This window comes from Syngnathus typhle, linkage group LG1 (genome assembly GCF_033458585.1).
Source record: "Syngnathus typhle isolate RoL2023-S1 ecotype Sweden linkage group LG1, RoL_Styp_1.0, whole genome shotgun sequence".
NCBI classification, from domain to species: domain Eukaryota; kingdom Metazoa; phylum Chordata; class Actinopteri; order Syngnathiformes; family Syngnathidae; genus Syngnathus; species Syngnathus typhle.
This window is the reverse complement of record NC_083738.1, coordinates 3775138-3792576: the sequence shown is the minus strand read 5'-3', so window position 1 is coordinate 3792576 and position 17439 is coordinate 3775138. Positions and strand designations below refer to the sequence as shown.

The following is a 17439-nucleotide window of genomic DNA, read 5'->3' as shown; positions in this document are numbered from 1 at the left end:
ACTGAACTGCTAATGGGGCGTAAAATACGTACTACTGTTTCGGTCATTCCCTCTCAGCTCGATCCAAAAGGAGCAGATTTGGAAAAGGTGAAGAGGAAGGAGCAGAGCTACAGACAAAAACAAAAACTGAATTTTGACAAACGACATAGAGCTCGCACATTGCCTGCCTTACAACCTGGAGACCATGTGTGGGTCAAGGACATGCTACAGAGAGGTACTGTAGTGTCCATAGCGAACACACCAAGGTCCTACATCGTAGAAACATCTGGGGGAAATCTCCGGAGAAACAGGTATCATCTCTCACGCACACCTGTGGCTCCAGAACCACACATCACTGACCCTGATATGGGGGAAAGCAACCCTACAGAGACTCTGAAAGGACCGGTCTCTCCTGTTGTACTCTCTGGTTCACCAGAATCTGAGAGACGCTATCCTTCTTGCGTCAGGAAGACCCCAGAGTACCTTAAAGACTATGTTACTTGAGTTCACATGTTCAACTTCAGGGTCTGGGCTGTCAGATTTGGTAATACCAATTATTTAATAGTTAAGTTGTTGCCACTGGGTTCATATATTGGCATGGTATTGAGTTGTAGAACATTTCACCTTTTTCAGCTAGTTGTTGAGGAAATAATCTGTTGTACTAATTTTCTACACAAAGATTATTTCCCATTGAGAAAGGGCGATGTAGTAATAGGGGGGGGTAGGAACCGTTGTGAGGGTTGTATGTTGCTGGGGGGAAGGAGAATAAAGTATGTTCCGTCTTGACTTGAACGAGCATCTGTCCCGTCTCTGCCTTAAGGGTTTCTATGTACCTATTAAACAATAGAACAGTCTGCACATTCCTTTCCACTTATTAAGCGACCACACTACTACTAAAAATTATATTGATATGATTATATGTGTCTAACGCAGCCTTAATCAAATGTGTTTGCAAACTGCCGAAAGTACATTTCCCTTTACCCTTTAGGCTTCAAGTCATTCGTTTGGAAGCACTTTGGATTCCAAAGAAAAGATGGCTCAACGGACAAGACACGTGCAGTTTGTAAATCCTGCCATGCGGTGATCAAATATTCAGGGAGCACAAATCTCGCCGCACATTTAAAGAAAAAACACGACATCAAAGTTCAGTGTTAAAATAAGCACTTTGTATACTACAATACTTATAATTTCTTAAATAAAGAGTTTGCAGTACCTTGTTGATTTTGCGTATGAATTGTTATAAACCAGGATATTGTTCTATATTTTTTATTTAAAAAAAAAATCGATCGTAGAGCACTATATCGTGATGTATCGTGAATGAATCACAGCAGGCTTTGAGATATCGGCAAATATCGTATTGTGTGTCTTTGTATCGATATGATATCGTATCGCGGGAAAAACCCGCGATTTACATCCCTAGTAATTTGCTATAAAAAATAACCGGAAGTGGAAAAATACGAATGGTACGTGAAAAACAATGACACAAACAAAACAAATGGTACTAAGATTGCAGGGCTTTTTTTACAAGCATTGAAAAACATCCACAACAAAGCAATGTTTTTATTCCTATATTTTCTTTTAGAAGGGACTAGATAATTTACTAATCATTGCTTTGATTGGATTTAAGATAGATCCGTTAATTTTTTTTGCGAACTTGGGGAGGGAGGGGTATCAACTGTTCTCCATCCAGGTGGTGGCGCTGATATTTTTTTCCCTCGGCAAATACATTATTTTCTCCTCTAGAAGAACTTAGCAGAGGGCAAGGGGAAAGAGTCACGGCTTCGGTGCAGATTCAAATCGGTTTGGTTTAAGGACAAAAGGGTGTTGACCATGCTAAGGGCTTGTGTCAGAGGTGCGAATTCTACACTCCGGGTAAGACTTCGACACTGCTACAGTTGCTGCTTTTCCACCACAAGACGTTACACAAATTCCACGAGTAGCATTAGCATGCTAGTTAGGGGAGTTGTCATTCAGTGACCCACAACCGAACTTGCGGATTTATCTCAATCTATATTTTAAACGTAAAAAAACAGCAGAGGTTGTGCACGTGAGTTATACTTGCTTATTCTGGGCTCCCCTCACACACGTACGCACACAGTTATGACTGAAAACTACACTATATTAAACTACTGTAACCAGGATATTATAGACAATATTGTAACTGTAGTTTGTCATAGTTTGTGATCAGTTCATTTGAAATCACAGTTCACGGGGAGTTGTGCACGTAGATATGTAAAAATACAACGTATTATTGTTCCGTTTTTCCTAAGAACTGTTTGGTGGAAAAAAACAACGTTTCTGTCAAAAGTGAAGAAAAAATTAACAATCCCCGTTCAACAAGGATCAGGAATACAAAACAAGGACTTATATTACATAACGTGTTTCAAAAAGTTGGACCAGACCTCGAGTTTGACACCAGTCCCACTTTGGGGATCTAATCAGTCTTCCTCCACCCTAAGTGTTCTGTGCATCTTCTCAAGCTACAAAAACTACACACGCCTTAAAAGCAGATTAAGATAATTTACTTTTGCTTCTTAGAAAACCTATGGGCGAACTCCACGAAACAGTCTGCAGCCGTGCAGACACTACACAGCTGGGGAAAGCAGGTAATACACGCAAATGCAAATGCAGTGTGGAGCAAGAAATGCAATTCTCATTTTTCCCACCCATCAGTGGCGCTGTCAAAGTGGTCACTGCTGGCTTGATGACAGTCGGCGGTGGCATTGGAGGAACGATACTCTATGCCAAATGGGACCACAAGTTCAGAGAAACTGTGGAGAAAAATGTTCCTTATTCAGATCAGCTGCTGGAGTTGGCATTGGGACCTGCTCCCCGAGAAGTTGGTCTTTCTGCTAAAAAGCAGGTCAGGTCATATTCCCCAAAAATGTGTTGAAGATGTTTTTAAATAAATCAGAACATCTTGGGAAATTAGATTATTGTAAGTTAATTGATTGGCTACCACCCAAAGTTGACAGGAATACTCAAAATCTTAACATCTATGTAAAGACGGAATTGTTGATGCGATTTTTAATATTGGATCTCATACTATGGTGTTATTATGTATCATCCTGACATTTACAAATTCTTAATTGGCATCACTTTCTGTTATGTAGACTGAGTTGGTCCAACCTCCCTCAATGTTGGAAAAAACAATGAAGGTGACTAAAGCCAAGAAAGATAAAAAAGTGAAGGAGTCTGCAGAGAGCCCCACAGAAGTGGCTAAACTACTCCCGGCACAGCCCGCACAAAGCCTTGAGGGTAAGACAGTAATTAATCCCCGGAAGCACAATTCAAAGTGTACATAATCCATTGTGATTTGAAGGTGGTAGTTGTTGGTGTTTTTATTACCGTTTTTTCCATGTATAATGCGCCCCCATGTATAATACGCACCCTAAAAATGGCTTGTCAATGCTGGAAAAAAGCCTGTACCCATGTATAATACGCACCCGAATTTTTATTTTTATTTATTTCCTTTAGTTTTTTTAGCGCGCAAAATCTAACTACCGTTTTTTTCCGTGTATAGTGCGCAAAATTTAACTCATTTATTGTCCTAAAATCTAGGGTGCGCATTATACATGGGTACAAAAAAAATTTAAATTTAAAAAGATTTTTTTTTTTTTTTTTTTTTTAAGTCCCAATGATCGTCACACACGCAGGGAGGCAATGGGTCCCATTTTTATAGTCTTTGGTATGGTCTTAACTAGGCTGGATGTAATTTTTTTTGTTGGCGTTGATTTCTCCGACTGCCCGTAAACGCACCACCGCGCTCCGTGCGCACACGGGAAAGAGGCGGCTCTGTATGGGAGAGACGTTGAAGAGGAATAAAAACACCCTTGGAAACCAAAACTTGCCCCTCGTCGTGACTCGGAGCCGCAACAAATGTTTCGGATTTGTGTAGGGTACATTGTGACAGACAGCAAACGAGCAGGTGATCGAGCAAGCCTTGTCTGATACGAGAGCATTGCGGTCGCATGGAGCGTGTTTGAAGTGAACAGCAGAGAAGAAAGGAACAAGGCGGCTCCGAGTCACGACGAGGGGCAAGTCAACGCCAACAAAAAAAATTACATCCAGCCTAGTTAAGACCATACCAAAGACTATAAAAATGGGACCCATTGCCTCCCTGTGTGTGTGACGATCATTGGGACTTAAAAAAAAAAAAAAAAAAAAATTCATAAGAATTGGGTGCGTATTATACATGGGTACAAGCTTTTTTCCAGCATCAGCATGCCATTTTTAGGGTGCGTATTATACATGGGGGCGCACTATACATGGAAAAAAACGGTAATTTATTGTCCTAAAATCTGGGGTGCGCATTATACATGGGTACAAGAATTTTTGAAGAAAATCTCCCTCGCAATAAAACTTGAGATCACACCTTTCTTCTTGTTTGTTGTCAATCGCGCATTGCATTCAGCCATCCTGCCCAACACACTTAGTCAGTAAAATTCATAATTGACGACCCATCGTTTGATGCGATGGTGCAATCCTTGATGGTGTGTTATTGTCAAATATTGTTTGTTTTTTTTAATCTCCATCGCAGACCGGATATCATACGGAGGCCGCCATGACAGTATGCGCAGAACTGATGCGCAAGACACGTCAGCTATATAAAGAGCGAGAGTTCAGTTCTCTACCTATTAGTTTCAATTCACAGTTTAATTAGCAGTTTCAATCAGCAAATAACAAAATGCGTATTACAGGGAATATTTTATTTCACAACACTTTGCCTTGTTCCTTTGGTCTCTGCTGTTCATCCTAAAACAAAAAAAAATTCATAATTGACGACCCATCGTTTGATGCGATGGTGCAATCCTTGATGGTGTGTTATTGTCAAATATTGTTTCTTTTTTTAATCTCCATCGCAAACCGGATATTATACGGAGGCCGCCATTACAGATGCGCAGAATGGATGCGCGAGACACGTCAGCTATATAAAGAGCGAGAGTTCAGTTCTCTACCTAAATGCGTATTACAGGTAATATTTTATTTCACAACACTTTGCCTTGTTCCTTTCTTCTCTGCTGGAGAAGAAACTTCAAACACGCTCCATACAAACACAATGTTCCCGTATCCGACGCTTGCTCGATCACCTGCTCGTTTGCTGTCACAATGTACCCTACACAAATCCGAAACATTTCTTCGCTATCGAGTTTGCTAGCGCATGCGCGGTGATACTGACCGGCAGAATAACATCCGGTTGTTCCCAAAGATATTTTTTCTGAAATAATTTTACGTTTAGGCTTAAGTAAGAGTCAAAATTTGGGTGCGTATTATACATGGGTACAGGCTTTTTTCCAGCATCGACATGCCATTTTTAGGGTGCGTATTATGCACGGGACGTATTTTGCATATATATATTGTATTGTATTTTGCATGTATACACACCTGTGTGTGTGTGTGTGTGTGTATATATATATATATATATATATATATATATATATATACAGTGCCTTGAGAAAGTATTCGGCCTCCTTGAACCTTTCTACATTTTGCGACATTTCAGGCTTCAAACATAAAGATATAAAAGTTTTATTTTGTGTGAAGAATCAACAAGTGGGACACAATCGTGAAGTGGAACAAAATTTATTGGATAATTAAAACTTTTTTAACAAATAAAAAACTGAAAAGTGGGGCGTGCAATATTATTCGGCCCCCTTGCGCTAATACTTTGTAGCGCCACCTTTTGCTGCAATTACAGCTGCAAGTCGCTTGGGGTATGTCTCTATGAGTTTTGCACATCGAGAGACTGGAATTCTTGCCCATTCTTCCTTGCAAAACAACTCGAGCTCAGTGAGGTTGGATGGAGAGCGTTTGTGAACAGCAGTCTTCAGCTCTTTCCACAGATTCTCGATTGGATTCAGGTCTGGACTTTGACTTGGCCATTCTAACACCTGGATACGTCTATTTGTGAACCATTCCATTTTAGATTTGGCTTTATGTTTTGGATCATTGTCCTGTTGGAAGATAAATCTCCGTCCTAGTCTCAGGTCTTTTGCAGACTCCAAGAGGTTTTCTTCCAGAATGGTCCTGTATTTGGCTCCATCCATCTTCCCATCAATTTTAGCCATCTTCCCTGTCCCTGCTGAAGAAAAGCAGGCCCAAACCATGATGCTGCCACCACCATGTTTGACAGTGGGGATGGTGTGTTCAGGGTGATGAGCTGTGTTGCTTTTACGCCAAACATATCGTTTTGCATTGTGGCCAAAAAGTTCGATTTTGGTTTCATCTGACCAGAGCACCTTCTTCCACGTTTGGTGTGTCTCCCAGGTGGCTTGTGGCAAACTTTAAACGAGACTTTTTATGGATATCTTTGAGAAATGGCTTTCTTCTTGCCACTCTTCCATAAAGGCCAGATTTGTGCAGTGCACGACTGATTGTTGTCCTATGAACAGACTCTCCCACCTTAGCTGTAGTTATCTGCAGTTCATCCTGAGTGACCATGGGCCTCTTGGCTGCATTTCCGATCACTCCTTGTTTGAGATGAAAGTTTGGAGGGACGGCTGGGTCTTGGTAGATTTGCAGTGGTCTGATACTCCTTCCATTTCAATATAATTGCTTGCACAGTGCTCCTCGAGATGTTTGAAGCTTGGGAAATCTTTTTGTATCCAAATCCGGCTTTAAACTTCTCCACAACAGTATCTCGGACCTGCCTGGTGTGTTCCTTTGTCTTCATGGTTCTCTCTGCGCTTTAAACAGAACCCTGAGACTATCAAAGAGCAGGTGCATTTATACGGAGACTTGATTACAGACAGGTGCATTCTATTTATCATCATCAGTCATTTAGGACAAAATTGGATCATTCAAAAATCCTCACTGAACTTCTGGAGTGAGTTTGCTGCACTGAAAGTAAAGGGTCGAATAATATTGCACGCCCCACTTTTCAGTTTTTTAAATTTCGTTCCACTTCATGATTGTGTCCCACTTGTTGATTCTTGACAAAGAATTAACATTTTATATCTTTGTTTGAAGCCTGAAATGTGGCAAAATGTTAAAAGGTTCAAGGGGGCCGAATACTTTCACAAGACACTATATATATATATATATATATATATATATATATATATATATATATATATATATATATATATATATATATATATATATATACCGTTTTTTTCCGTGTATAGTGCGCCCCCATGTATAGTACGCACCCCTAAAAATGGCGTGCTGATGCTGGAAAAAAGCTTGTACCCATGTATAATACGCACCCAATTTTTATGAATTTTTTTTAATAAAAAATTTAATTTTTTTTTTTTTTTTTTTTTTTTTAAGTCCCAATGATCGTCACACACGCAGGGAGGCAATGGGTCCCATTTTTATAGTCTTTGGTATGGTCTTAACTAGGCTGGATGTAATTTTTTTTGTTGGCGTTGATTTCTCCGACTGCCCGTAAACGCACCACCGCGCTCCGTGCGCGCACGGGACAGCAAACGAGCAGGTGATCGAGCAAGCGTCTGATACGAGAGCATTGCGGTCGCATGGAGCGTGTTTGAAGTGAACAGCAGAGACGAAAGGAACAAGGCAAAGTGTTGTGAAATAAAATATTACCTGTAATACGGATTTAGGTAGAGAACTGAACTCTCACTCTTTATATAGCTGATGTGTCTTGCGCATCCGATCTGCGCATCTGTAATGGCGGCCTCCGTATGATATCCGGTTTGCGTGTGTGCGCGTGTGCGTGTGTGCGCGTGTGTGCGAGAGAGAGCGAGAGAGAGCGAGAGAGAGAGTGCAAGAGAGAACTCTCAACCGTAGCACGCCGCCGACCGCCCAACTGCACCGCGCTGGTAGCATTATTGTGACAGAGCCGTCGCTGAAATTTAGAAGATATTTTTAAAGTCCTGATGTACTTTCTAAAATTTAAGTGGACCTCAGTGCGCACTGCGCAGGGAGCTTAATTTGGTGCGGTCGCGCAACCGCAGCGCGCCGGGCGCTCACTGTCGCATTGCTTAAAGAGCGCCTTTGTGTTTTAGGATGAACAGCAGAGACCAAAGGAACAAGGCAAAGTGTTGTGAAATAAAATTTTACCTGTAATACGCATTTTGTTATTTGCTGATTGAAACTGCTAATTAAACTGTGAATTGAAACTAATAGGAAGAAAACAACTCTCGCTCTTAATATAGCTGACGTGTCTTGCGCATCTGTTCTGCGCATCTGTAATGGCGGCCTCCGTATGACGTCCGGTCCGCGATGGAGATTAAAAACAAACAATATTTGACAATAACACACCCTCAAGGATTGCACCATCGCATCAAACGATGTGTCGTCAATTATGTATTTTACTGACTAAGTGTGTTGGCCAGGATGGCTGAATGCGATGCGCGATTGACAACAAACAAGAAGAAAGGTGATTTCAAGTTTTATTTCGAGGGAGATTTGTCATGTCTCGTCCCCAGTTTTGCTATGTGTCTAGGTTGCCATAGTTTCTGTTTGCGTCACCCTGCTCTTCCTGTGTCACCTCAATCGATGTAACGTGTTTTGTATTTAAGTCCTGTCTGCCCCTCGCTCACCGTTGGATCATTGCATGTGTTACTGTCATTCTGTTCCTGTCTTTGCCAAAGACTCTTTGGTAATGTCACCCTGTCTTTTCGTTCCACGACTTTGTCGGTCAGTCCTGTTGTTGGTTTTGTTGTACCATGACTTTCTTTAAAAAAAAAAAAAAAAAAATTAAAAAAAAAAAAATTAAAAATTTTTTTTCTTTGTACCCATGTATAATACGCACCCCAGATTTTAGGACAATAAATTAGGTAAATTTCGCGCACTATACACAGAAAAAAACGGTATATATTATATATATTATATTATATATATTATATTATATATATTATATTATATATATATATTATATATATTATATTATATATATATTATATATATATATAATATATATTATATTATATATATATATTATATATATATATTATATATATTTATAATATATATATATATAATATATATATATTATATATTATATATATATATTATATATATATATATATATATATTATATATACAGTATATATTATATATACAGTATATATGGGATTTCTTTTATAATCTAAATAATATAAATTTCCGACATGACACACAAAATAGCCCAACAGTCGCAACCACCTTAGTGTTTCTATTATATCTTAATAACAATCTGATTGAAAACAATATTGGGTGCAAGTTACATAATTCAAAGAATTATAGACAAAATGGAAAAACAACAACTGATTAATAAACATGCAGTTGAATAGGCCTGGCAACATAGTGCTTGACATGGAGACCAGACAAGACAGTATTCCTTACATCAGAAGTAAATATTTCAAAACCCTCCCTCAGATTCCAGTCGCACATTTTGAGGTGTGGGATAAAGAGAAAAAGCACAAATCTGTACACCACAAATGATCGTTTTATAGCTAGAATTCTAATAAGAGATGTAAATCTTTTATTAATTTTGATTGAAAGTTTGAAACGTCCAACGCAAGATGGATCCCTGACAGTTAAGAAAACAAATGTACATTGGTATTATATTTGAGTTGTTTTTATAATGTAAATATCCATTTGCCCTCTGTTTCCAAGCAATCATTGACATCTCTGAGGGTAAGATATCATCCGATGCTTAAATTAATCTGACATATTTGGAAAACTGTTTCCCTTTTTAGGAAATATAATGTAGTCTTAGTTTGCCTGTAAATAGTGAATAAAGACTCTATGCTGTAGTAGGTGTAGTACTTCTTTTTAACATTTTGGTTAATGTTCTTTTGTCTGTTACTATAAATACAGATGATCCATCTGTAATTGATGTAGACGTAGTATTGATATAGAGCAGGGGTGGGCAAACTTTTCGACTCGCGGGCCGAACTGGGTTTAAAATTTGGACCGGAGGGCCGAACCAGGAGCAGATGGACGTAGTGTTTGCGTGAAGTAATATAAGCGACCTGTAAAGGTCATTGCATAAAAGATTTTGGCCTTTAGTAGGTAGTAAAGCAAGGATATTCAAAAAAAGTTTTTGGAAAACAAATGCATTTATTAACAGCAGTAAATCAAAAATAAAAAATCCACTAAAAAACTGCTATCAGTGATTCTCATAAAATACGACACTGTTATTATGAATAACAGTCTCCATCACTTCAGTGCCTGCAGGTCAGATTAATGAAAGATGTTTATTTTATGAGATCACATCAAACGGCAACCATTCTGACCAAACATATCATCTTGAAGAATCGGTGAAAGCATACATCCAAATAAAGTAATCAAAACGGCAACACGGTGAGGGGTATCTGAAAATCAGAGCAGAGTTTTAACTCACAAACACCTGGCAAAACAGAGGTGAGGAAACGGGAAACACTTCCTTAAAGCCTTAAGATTAGTCGCAAACAGGTGGTGCATCAATGTCCTTGAGCTCAGCTCAAGGCTCAGTGGACTAGTGGTAGAGTGTCCGCCCTGAGACTGGAAGGTTGTGGGTTCAAACCCCGGCCGAGTCATACCAAAGACTATAAAAATGGGACCCATTGCCTCCCTGCTTGGCACTCAGCATTAAGGGTTGGAATTGGGGGGTTAGATCACCAAATGATTCCCGAGCGCGGCACCGCTGCTGCTCACTGCTCCCCTCTCCCCCAGGGGATGGATTAAAATCACACGGGGATGGGTTAAATGCAGAGGACTAATTTCACCACACCCAGATGTATGTGTGACGATCATTGGGACTTTAACTTTACTTTACTTTACTTTGAGCATCCTGCATTGTTTGAAAATGGGAATGGTCGCTAGTTTCAATCCCTGCTATGTGTACAAATCATTTTCAAAATGCATTTTTTTTTACAACAAACTTGAGAGCCTCCCCTTCATTTTCAGTGGGAACAGTGTTGTTGGTCTCCCTTTTTTGCTAGTGCGTCATAGTCTGGAGTAAAATTTGTTGTGGCAATTCTTAGGAGAGATCCGAGGTGTTGGTCCGTTTACCTCGATCTGTGACGGGTTGATGTGGCTGAACGTCACGTTGCGTACGTCGAGCCAAATTGGCCACTCTTTTTTTAAACACTCTGCACTGTGTCCACCTTGCTTTTTCCTGGGCGACTCCTTTTAATAGGATTCCAGGGGAAGGTTTGTGGGTGGCTTTAGCGTAAAACTGTATCTGAAAGCTCAGCGCCCGAATTACAAGAATGCTGTCGTATTCTAAGTAGCATTTAGTCCTGTTTCCCGCCCCACTTTTATATAATGAGGGTCCGGTTATGAGATTACGATGGCGTGCAATGAGCTAGTGCGTAGCGACTATGAATACACTGGTATTGTAAATATTGCGCTACCTCGGTTCCAAATTCTGCAGTTGCATATCAGACACTGCCCGTCTGAAAAGTGAAACGACTTAAAAATCACGCCACAAGGCATTCTACAGCAGGCTACATAAATCTTATTTCTCTTGTTGCTAGGCTGGTGTCATTATCTTCTTTGTAATCCACCAGCAACCTGCACAGTAAGCCATTATATATTTTATCGTGTATCAGAACCTCTTTTAAAAAATAGCATGCACTGATATCAGAACGAAAAATGAGGGCAGCAGCATGAGAAGACAAATAATAGAGAAGTCACGTCACTAGATTTAGTTTGGCAATATTCTGGATATTTTAAGTGGTAAATTTTTTTTATAGTATTATTTCCATTACCTTAAATAATACCGGAAGTAAGATGGCGGTGTGTGCACACGCAGCAGCCTCTCTGTCCCGAACAGTGTTTTGTTTTGTCGTTTAATGTGGGTTTGTCCGACAGTTTTGTGTGTTCGTCTCGTCGCACCGGTTGTGCTACAAGTACAGCGGGCTGGTTCTGCTCGACATCGGCGAAAGCGAGTTTTGTGGCGATCTGGACTTTGAAGCGGGGACATTAAAGGCGCTCGGTCTGCTCCGTCCTGAAGCGTCGGAAGCGGTGTGCGAGGAGGCTGAAGAGGGGCGAGAGCGGGGGCGTCCGGGCCAGGCTGGCGGCCAACCCAGCTCGCCCGGCCGTGCCTTCCTTTCTTCTGGCGAACGTTCGATCGCTGGGCATCAACATGCCTGCTGAGATCTACGAACCGGACAGTGCGTAACTGCTGTGCATCTGGAGCGGCTAGCGTGCTATCGGGCGGACCGGGCCATTGTACGAGGGGGAACATCGCGAGGAGGTGGAATGCGCGTCTACATCCGTGACGAATGGTGCTGGGACTCTGTGGTGGGATGCAAGCACTGCTCGCCTCTTGCGAAGTTTGTGATCTCCAGGCTTTTGGGGTCCTGAACTCTCTCCCCCGTTGTTTACTTGTATGTTACTCGTGTACTGTGTCTCGTCACCGTGGGATGGAGGAAACGTAATTTCGATTTCTTTGTGTGTCTTGGCATGAAGGAATTGACAATAAAGCTGACTCTGACTCTGACTCTGACTGACTCATCCCGGCAACAATCCCATACCGTAGCTTTGGTACTGTGAGGGTATTGTACAGTACAGTGAGATTTTGATGTTGTATCCCTAGTATTGACCCAATACATTCTGCCACACGGAATAAAGTGTGTATCATTGTACCGTAATTTTTGGACTATAAGTCGCTCCGGAGTACAAGTCGGACCAGCCATAAAATGCCCAAAACTGTGAAAAAAAAACATATATAAGTCGCTCCGGAGTATAAGTCGCATTTTGATAACAATATTGTCAAACCATTTGTGTCACTCCAAATCATTAAATCCATCAATCAAATTTCCCGTCCTTTATGTCATCCTGGTGACAGAGGACATGTCCAGAGGATATGGCGCTTTAAAGTGTTAATTACTTTATTTGATTTTTTCTCTCTATTTTTCACGTTTTCAATATGTTCAAGATAAAGATATCAAAGCATGTGAAGTGATCAACTATACTAAAAATAACATGTGAAGTGGTCAACTATACTTGTAAGTAAGTGATGTGTTAATGATCAAGTAGAAATTTGTAAAAAAAAAAACATAAGTCGCTCCTGAGTATAAGTCGCCCCCCCCCCCCCCCCAAACTAGGGGGGAAAAAAAACGCGATTTATAGTCAGAAGACTAGGTAATTTTTTTTTTTTTTTTTCAATGCTTTGTTTACTGTACATGGACTAGTATTGTTAGCCATACTAATGTATCTGGTCAGAATAAGCCACCGTTATATTTCGAGTGCCAGAACCAAGCCCGGATGAGATAAAACGTAAGGTTGCATCACGAAGGGTGTCGGGCATTAAACATCCCAATAGAAGGAATTAGCTTAGAGGCACAGCACAGTCTGGAAAGATTGACAAAGATTGAGTGGCCAGGTTTAGATACTATGGAATTGAGCACAGGGTGCTTGAAATGGAACTGCCAAGTAGAAGGCAAAGAGGAAGACCAAACAGGATTCATGGATGTGTGATCCAAGGGAAGACTCAGATTACTGGGGTGTTAAAGCAAAAGATGCTCAGGGCATGAAGAGATGGAAGAGAATGATTTCCTGTGGCTACTGCTGGATACGGTTAAGGTGGAAAGAAAAGAGGTAGTATCTTACTGTGGTGCTTTTTATTGGAGTGCACTTTCCACCATAGCAGACGCCCCTTACAAACAGAGGACTAGTAATGGCAAAGTGAAGATTAAATTTGTCTTTGTTGACTTCTATAGAACTTTATGTTCAACCATGGGTCTAAAAATACATTGACTCTCCATTTCTAAAACTTCTTTCTTTAAGCCAACTATGCCATCCAGAGGAGAAAAATAATACAACAAACGGTTCATGAAGCAGTATCAAAACTTCATTTTCCATCACTACCCAGGACCCCCTGTATTCGAAATACGTATACAGTAGCAGGTTTTATACAGGCATTCCTACATTTTGTGGTCTTCATTGTGTTCCATCCAGATGCGTCAACTGAGGCAACTCACATAATCTCAGCCATCAGTGAAGTACCATCAGTCCCTGCTCCATGCGACACTGAGGTGATGCCGGTCAAAGGTAGTACCATCTAGATCTACTTCTCTTTATGGTTGTCTCATTGCAATATGTGTGGTGCTTTGTTAGAGCGATATAAATACATTTGTATTGTACCGTAATTTTCGGACTATAAATCGCTCCGGAGTATAAATCGCATCAGCCATAAAATGCCCAAAAAAGTGAAAAAAAACATATAAGTTGCTCCGGAGTATAAATCGCATTTTGGGGGGCAATTTATTTGACAAAATTCGACAAACGCTCTGTCGGCTCCATAATTGTGTGCTTGTTTCTGTCTAGAGGAGTGCAAGGAGTGTCATCACCATAATGTAACTGCAGAGACAGCCGCAGTTTCCCCTGAAATAAAGCCTGTAGCACAAGAACCACTCAAAGAGCGTCCAGTAGAAGAGGTGACAGCTCGACTTGCTCAACAAGACCTAGAGGAGCAAGAAATCCTGGCCTGTAAGCTAGAGGAGCACAGAATTACAAATTAAATCATGCCTCTTTCATGCTATGGCTGCACAACATACAGTACCATACACAATACTTTACTTCCATTTGTTTGTCTTGTGTTGTTTAGCTGTGTCAGGAAACCTGGACGACTCATTGGCCAGCTCAGCGCAAGCCACGCTGCAGGCCATTGGAGCTCAGGAGGCAGCCTTGCAGGCCATTGCGCGACACACTCAAAAACTGAAGGAAGCTATGGAAGCCGAGGTACACTATTTATAAGACTGTGGTTTGAATTTGAGTATTTTGGGTGCATCGATTGCCTCTGCATCGGATGTAGAATCTGAGCTTTAGCTGAGTCTCTAAAATTTCAAGCACTACATCGCATTAATACAGAAAAAAATAACTTTATGGTAAGACCTTGGTTGTCGCGTCACACATCAGCCAGTGGATTCATATACCGTATTGGCCCTAATATAAGACGATGTTTTTGCATTGAAATAAGACTGAAAAAGAGGGGGTCGTCTTACATTCGGGGTCTAGACATTATACCCATTCACAGCGGTAAGTTAAAGTTTGCTGGTATCCACTGAGTATGTTGCTGTGATCGTGTGCGTCTTTGACACAAAGTGAGTGTTAGAGTGGTGGTCACTCTAACTCAGTGCTTCTCAAATAGTGGGGCGCGCCCCCCTTGGGGGGCGCGGTGCTATTCCTGGGGGGGCGCGTGTGACCCTGGGGAACAGGCTTTTTTTTTGGCAGTACTAGAATAAAGTGTAATTGCGCGTTTACTACAGCAGGGGGCAGTGGCGCTCTCATTGTTACTTCTGTCACGTTTGCGACAGTGCAACATTTTACGACTTACAAGACAAGTTAGGATAGTCACGGTGGGGAGGGGGGGCGCGAATAGTTTTCTTCTTGCTAGGGGGGGGGCGTAACAGAAAATAATTGAGAAGCACTGCTCTAACTTATTTTGCAAGAACAACATGGGAGACAATTACTGTATTATCCGCCCTATTAGGCGCACCGGGGTATAAGGCGCACCTTCAATGAACGGCCCATTTTAAAACTTTGTCCATATATAAGGCGCATAAAATAGAAGCTCTACTGCAACAAACTGAGGTTGACTAGGGTTGCGGTATGCACCCACTAGCCAATAACCAACGAGCCCTCTGTAAACAATCGCGTTTCTCAAACGATCTCCTATAAAATGATTGGAACTGACTAAAGTTCAATCTAACGCATTGGTACTACTTACCTATGTTTCCCTTCCATATCGATTCGTAGATTTACTCGAAACATTAACAGAGCAGCCTTTTTTGACATGAAATAGCCTCGCGCGTATAGCAGCTATCGTTATAGCATTAGCCATCCGCAAAAACCCATGACCCTCAGCTCGCAATCTCCCATGAGCCTCAGCAAAGTGTAAACAATCGCGTCTCTCAGACGAGCTCCTATAAAATGATCAGAACTGACTAAAGTTTGATCGAACGCATTGGTACTACTTACCTATGTTTCCCTTCCATATCGATCCGTAGATTTACTCGAAACATTAACGGAGCAGCCTATTTTTAAAATAAAATTGCCTCGCAGGTACAACAGCTATTCGGTGACGCCCCCTGACTACAGTTACCGTAATGCTGGGAAGCGATGCGACCTTGTAATTTACTAGTCGTACTAAAACATTTTGGCAGAGCACTGTGTGTAACCAGTATGGATCAACAAATTCATCACTTGATCCATATATAAGGCGCACCGGACTATAAGGCGCACTGTTGACTTTTGATAAAAATTTAGGTTTTTAGGTGCGCCGTTTAGGGCGGAAAATACGGTAAGTCTTTTCGGGCACCTGCAGGCGGAGAGTCCATTCGTCACTGTGCGTACAGCAATGATCGAATGACGTCTGACTCTCGCTTCCCACAAGAGCATCTTTATTACGAGAAAAAGGGTGGGGGTGACAGTGGACTGAATAGACAAGTTAAAGCCCTTGACCTCTAGATTAGCAGAGCAGGGGATGTTTTACGACATTGTGTAGGATGGGACAAGCTAGGTTATTTATTACTGGTTACACACCAACATAAGCATAAAACTAATCTACCTAGGTTATTTATTACCGATTACATACATTCCAACATAATCATATGATCAAGATAGTTTTGGAAAACCGTGACATATCCCTCCTGTTTTATCATATGATTATGTCAACCCAATCCACAAACACAAGCAAGAAAATATAAAGAAGAATAGTAAAAATAAAAAAAACACTAACAAAAAAAATCAATAAAAAACAGAGATGACAGCGGACGGGCTGGGGAACGTGTAGGGTGAAACATGACGAAAACAACAACCAATGATAGCAATAACTTCCAGTGAAGATGAGGTTTTCCCTCAATACTCCAGTCCAAACTTATTGTGTGATCTAAAAACCTGTTGGCCGATGTTAATATGCAGGGAAAGTCTCACACGGTCCCTCTGCCTTAGGCGACCAGAATGCTATCAATAAAAAATGAAAATAAAGCCACGATCCGTTCCGAATGAAGCAGGTCCCGTCCAATGGTGCAGCCATGTTGGCAGGAGAGCCCTTACGCCTTGAAGTGGCTCTCCCATCCTGGCACACAGCGGTGATGTCCAAAGCTCCCATCCAGTTTCCTCCTGGAGAGCAGTTGTCGTTAATGCATTCGTGGGTCTTGTTGTCTTGGATGAAACACGTGTAGTCCATTCCAAGTAGCCTCTTTGTTTAGGCCACCTGTGGCATCTGTCGTCCTCAAACAGTTACATTGGGATCAATCCAAAAGAGTTCAATCACAAATTCATTCCTGCGAGTCCAGGGCGGTAGGGGTAGCGTCACTGACTGACAACACGGTGTTGATATCCAACTCTTCCCATGGATGCCATACATTTTGCTTCAGTGACATTCATTGCTTTGGCCACCAAGTGAACTTGTGTGGAGAAAGGGGAGTTTTTGAACACACACATAACATCCCACCTGTGTGTGCGCTCCCACAGTGACCTTCACATACCGGTACCAAGTGTTGGCTTCGTATGGGTTTCTGGGGTCCCATGACCAGTCCTCAAAGTTCTCACCGTGTGACCATCGTTTTTCACGGT

The 17439-nt window shown here is 41.3% G+C and overlaps 1 protein-coding gene across 1 annotated transcript in view; it reads left to right on the top strand.

Moving 5' to 3' along the window:
- The first annotated feature begins 1690 nt into the window (after window positions 1-1690).
- immt (inner membrane protein, mitochondrial (mitofilin)) overlaps window positions 1691-17439 on the top strand; it is a 32682-nt gene continuing 16933 nt past the window's right edge. The window contains exons 1-7 of the mRNA XM_061290223.1: window positions 1691-1851; window positions 2518-2585; window positions 2653-2842; window positions 3093-3237; window positions 13819-13911; window positions 14188-14349; window positions 14468-14601. Coding sequence (XP_061146207.1) covers window positions 1810-1851; window positions 2518-2585; window positions 2653-2842; window positions 3093-3237; window positions 13819-13911; window positions 14188-14349; window positions 14468-14601 — 834 coding nt within the window. The 5' untranslated portion in view covers window positions 1691-1809. The remainder of the gene's footprint in view (window positions 1852-2517; window positions 2586-2652; window positions 2843-3092; window positions 3238-13818; window positions 13912-14187; window positions 14350-14467; window positions 14602-17439) is intronic.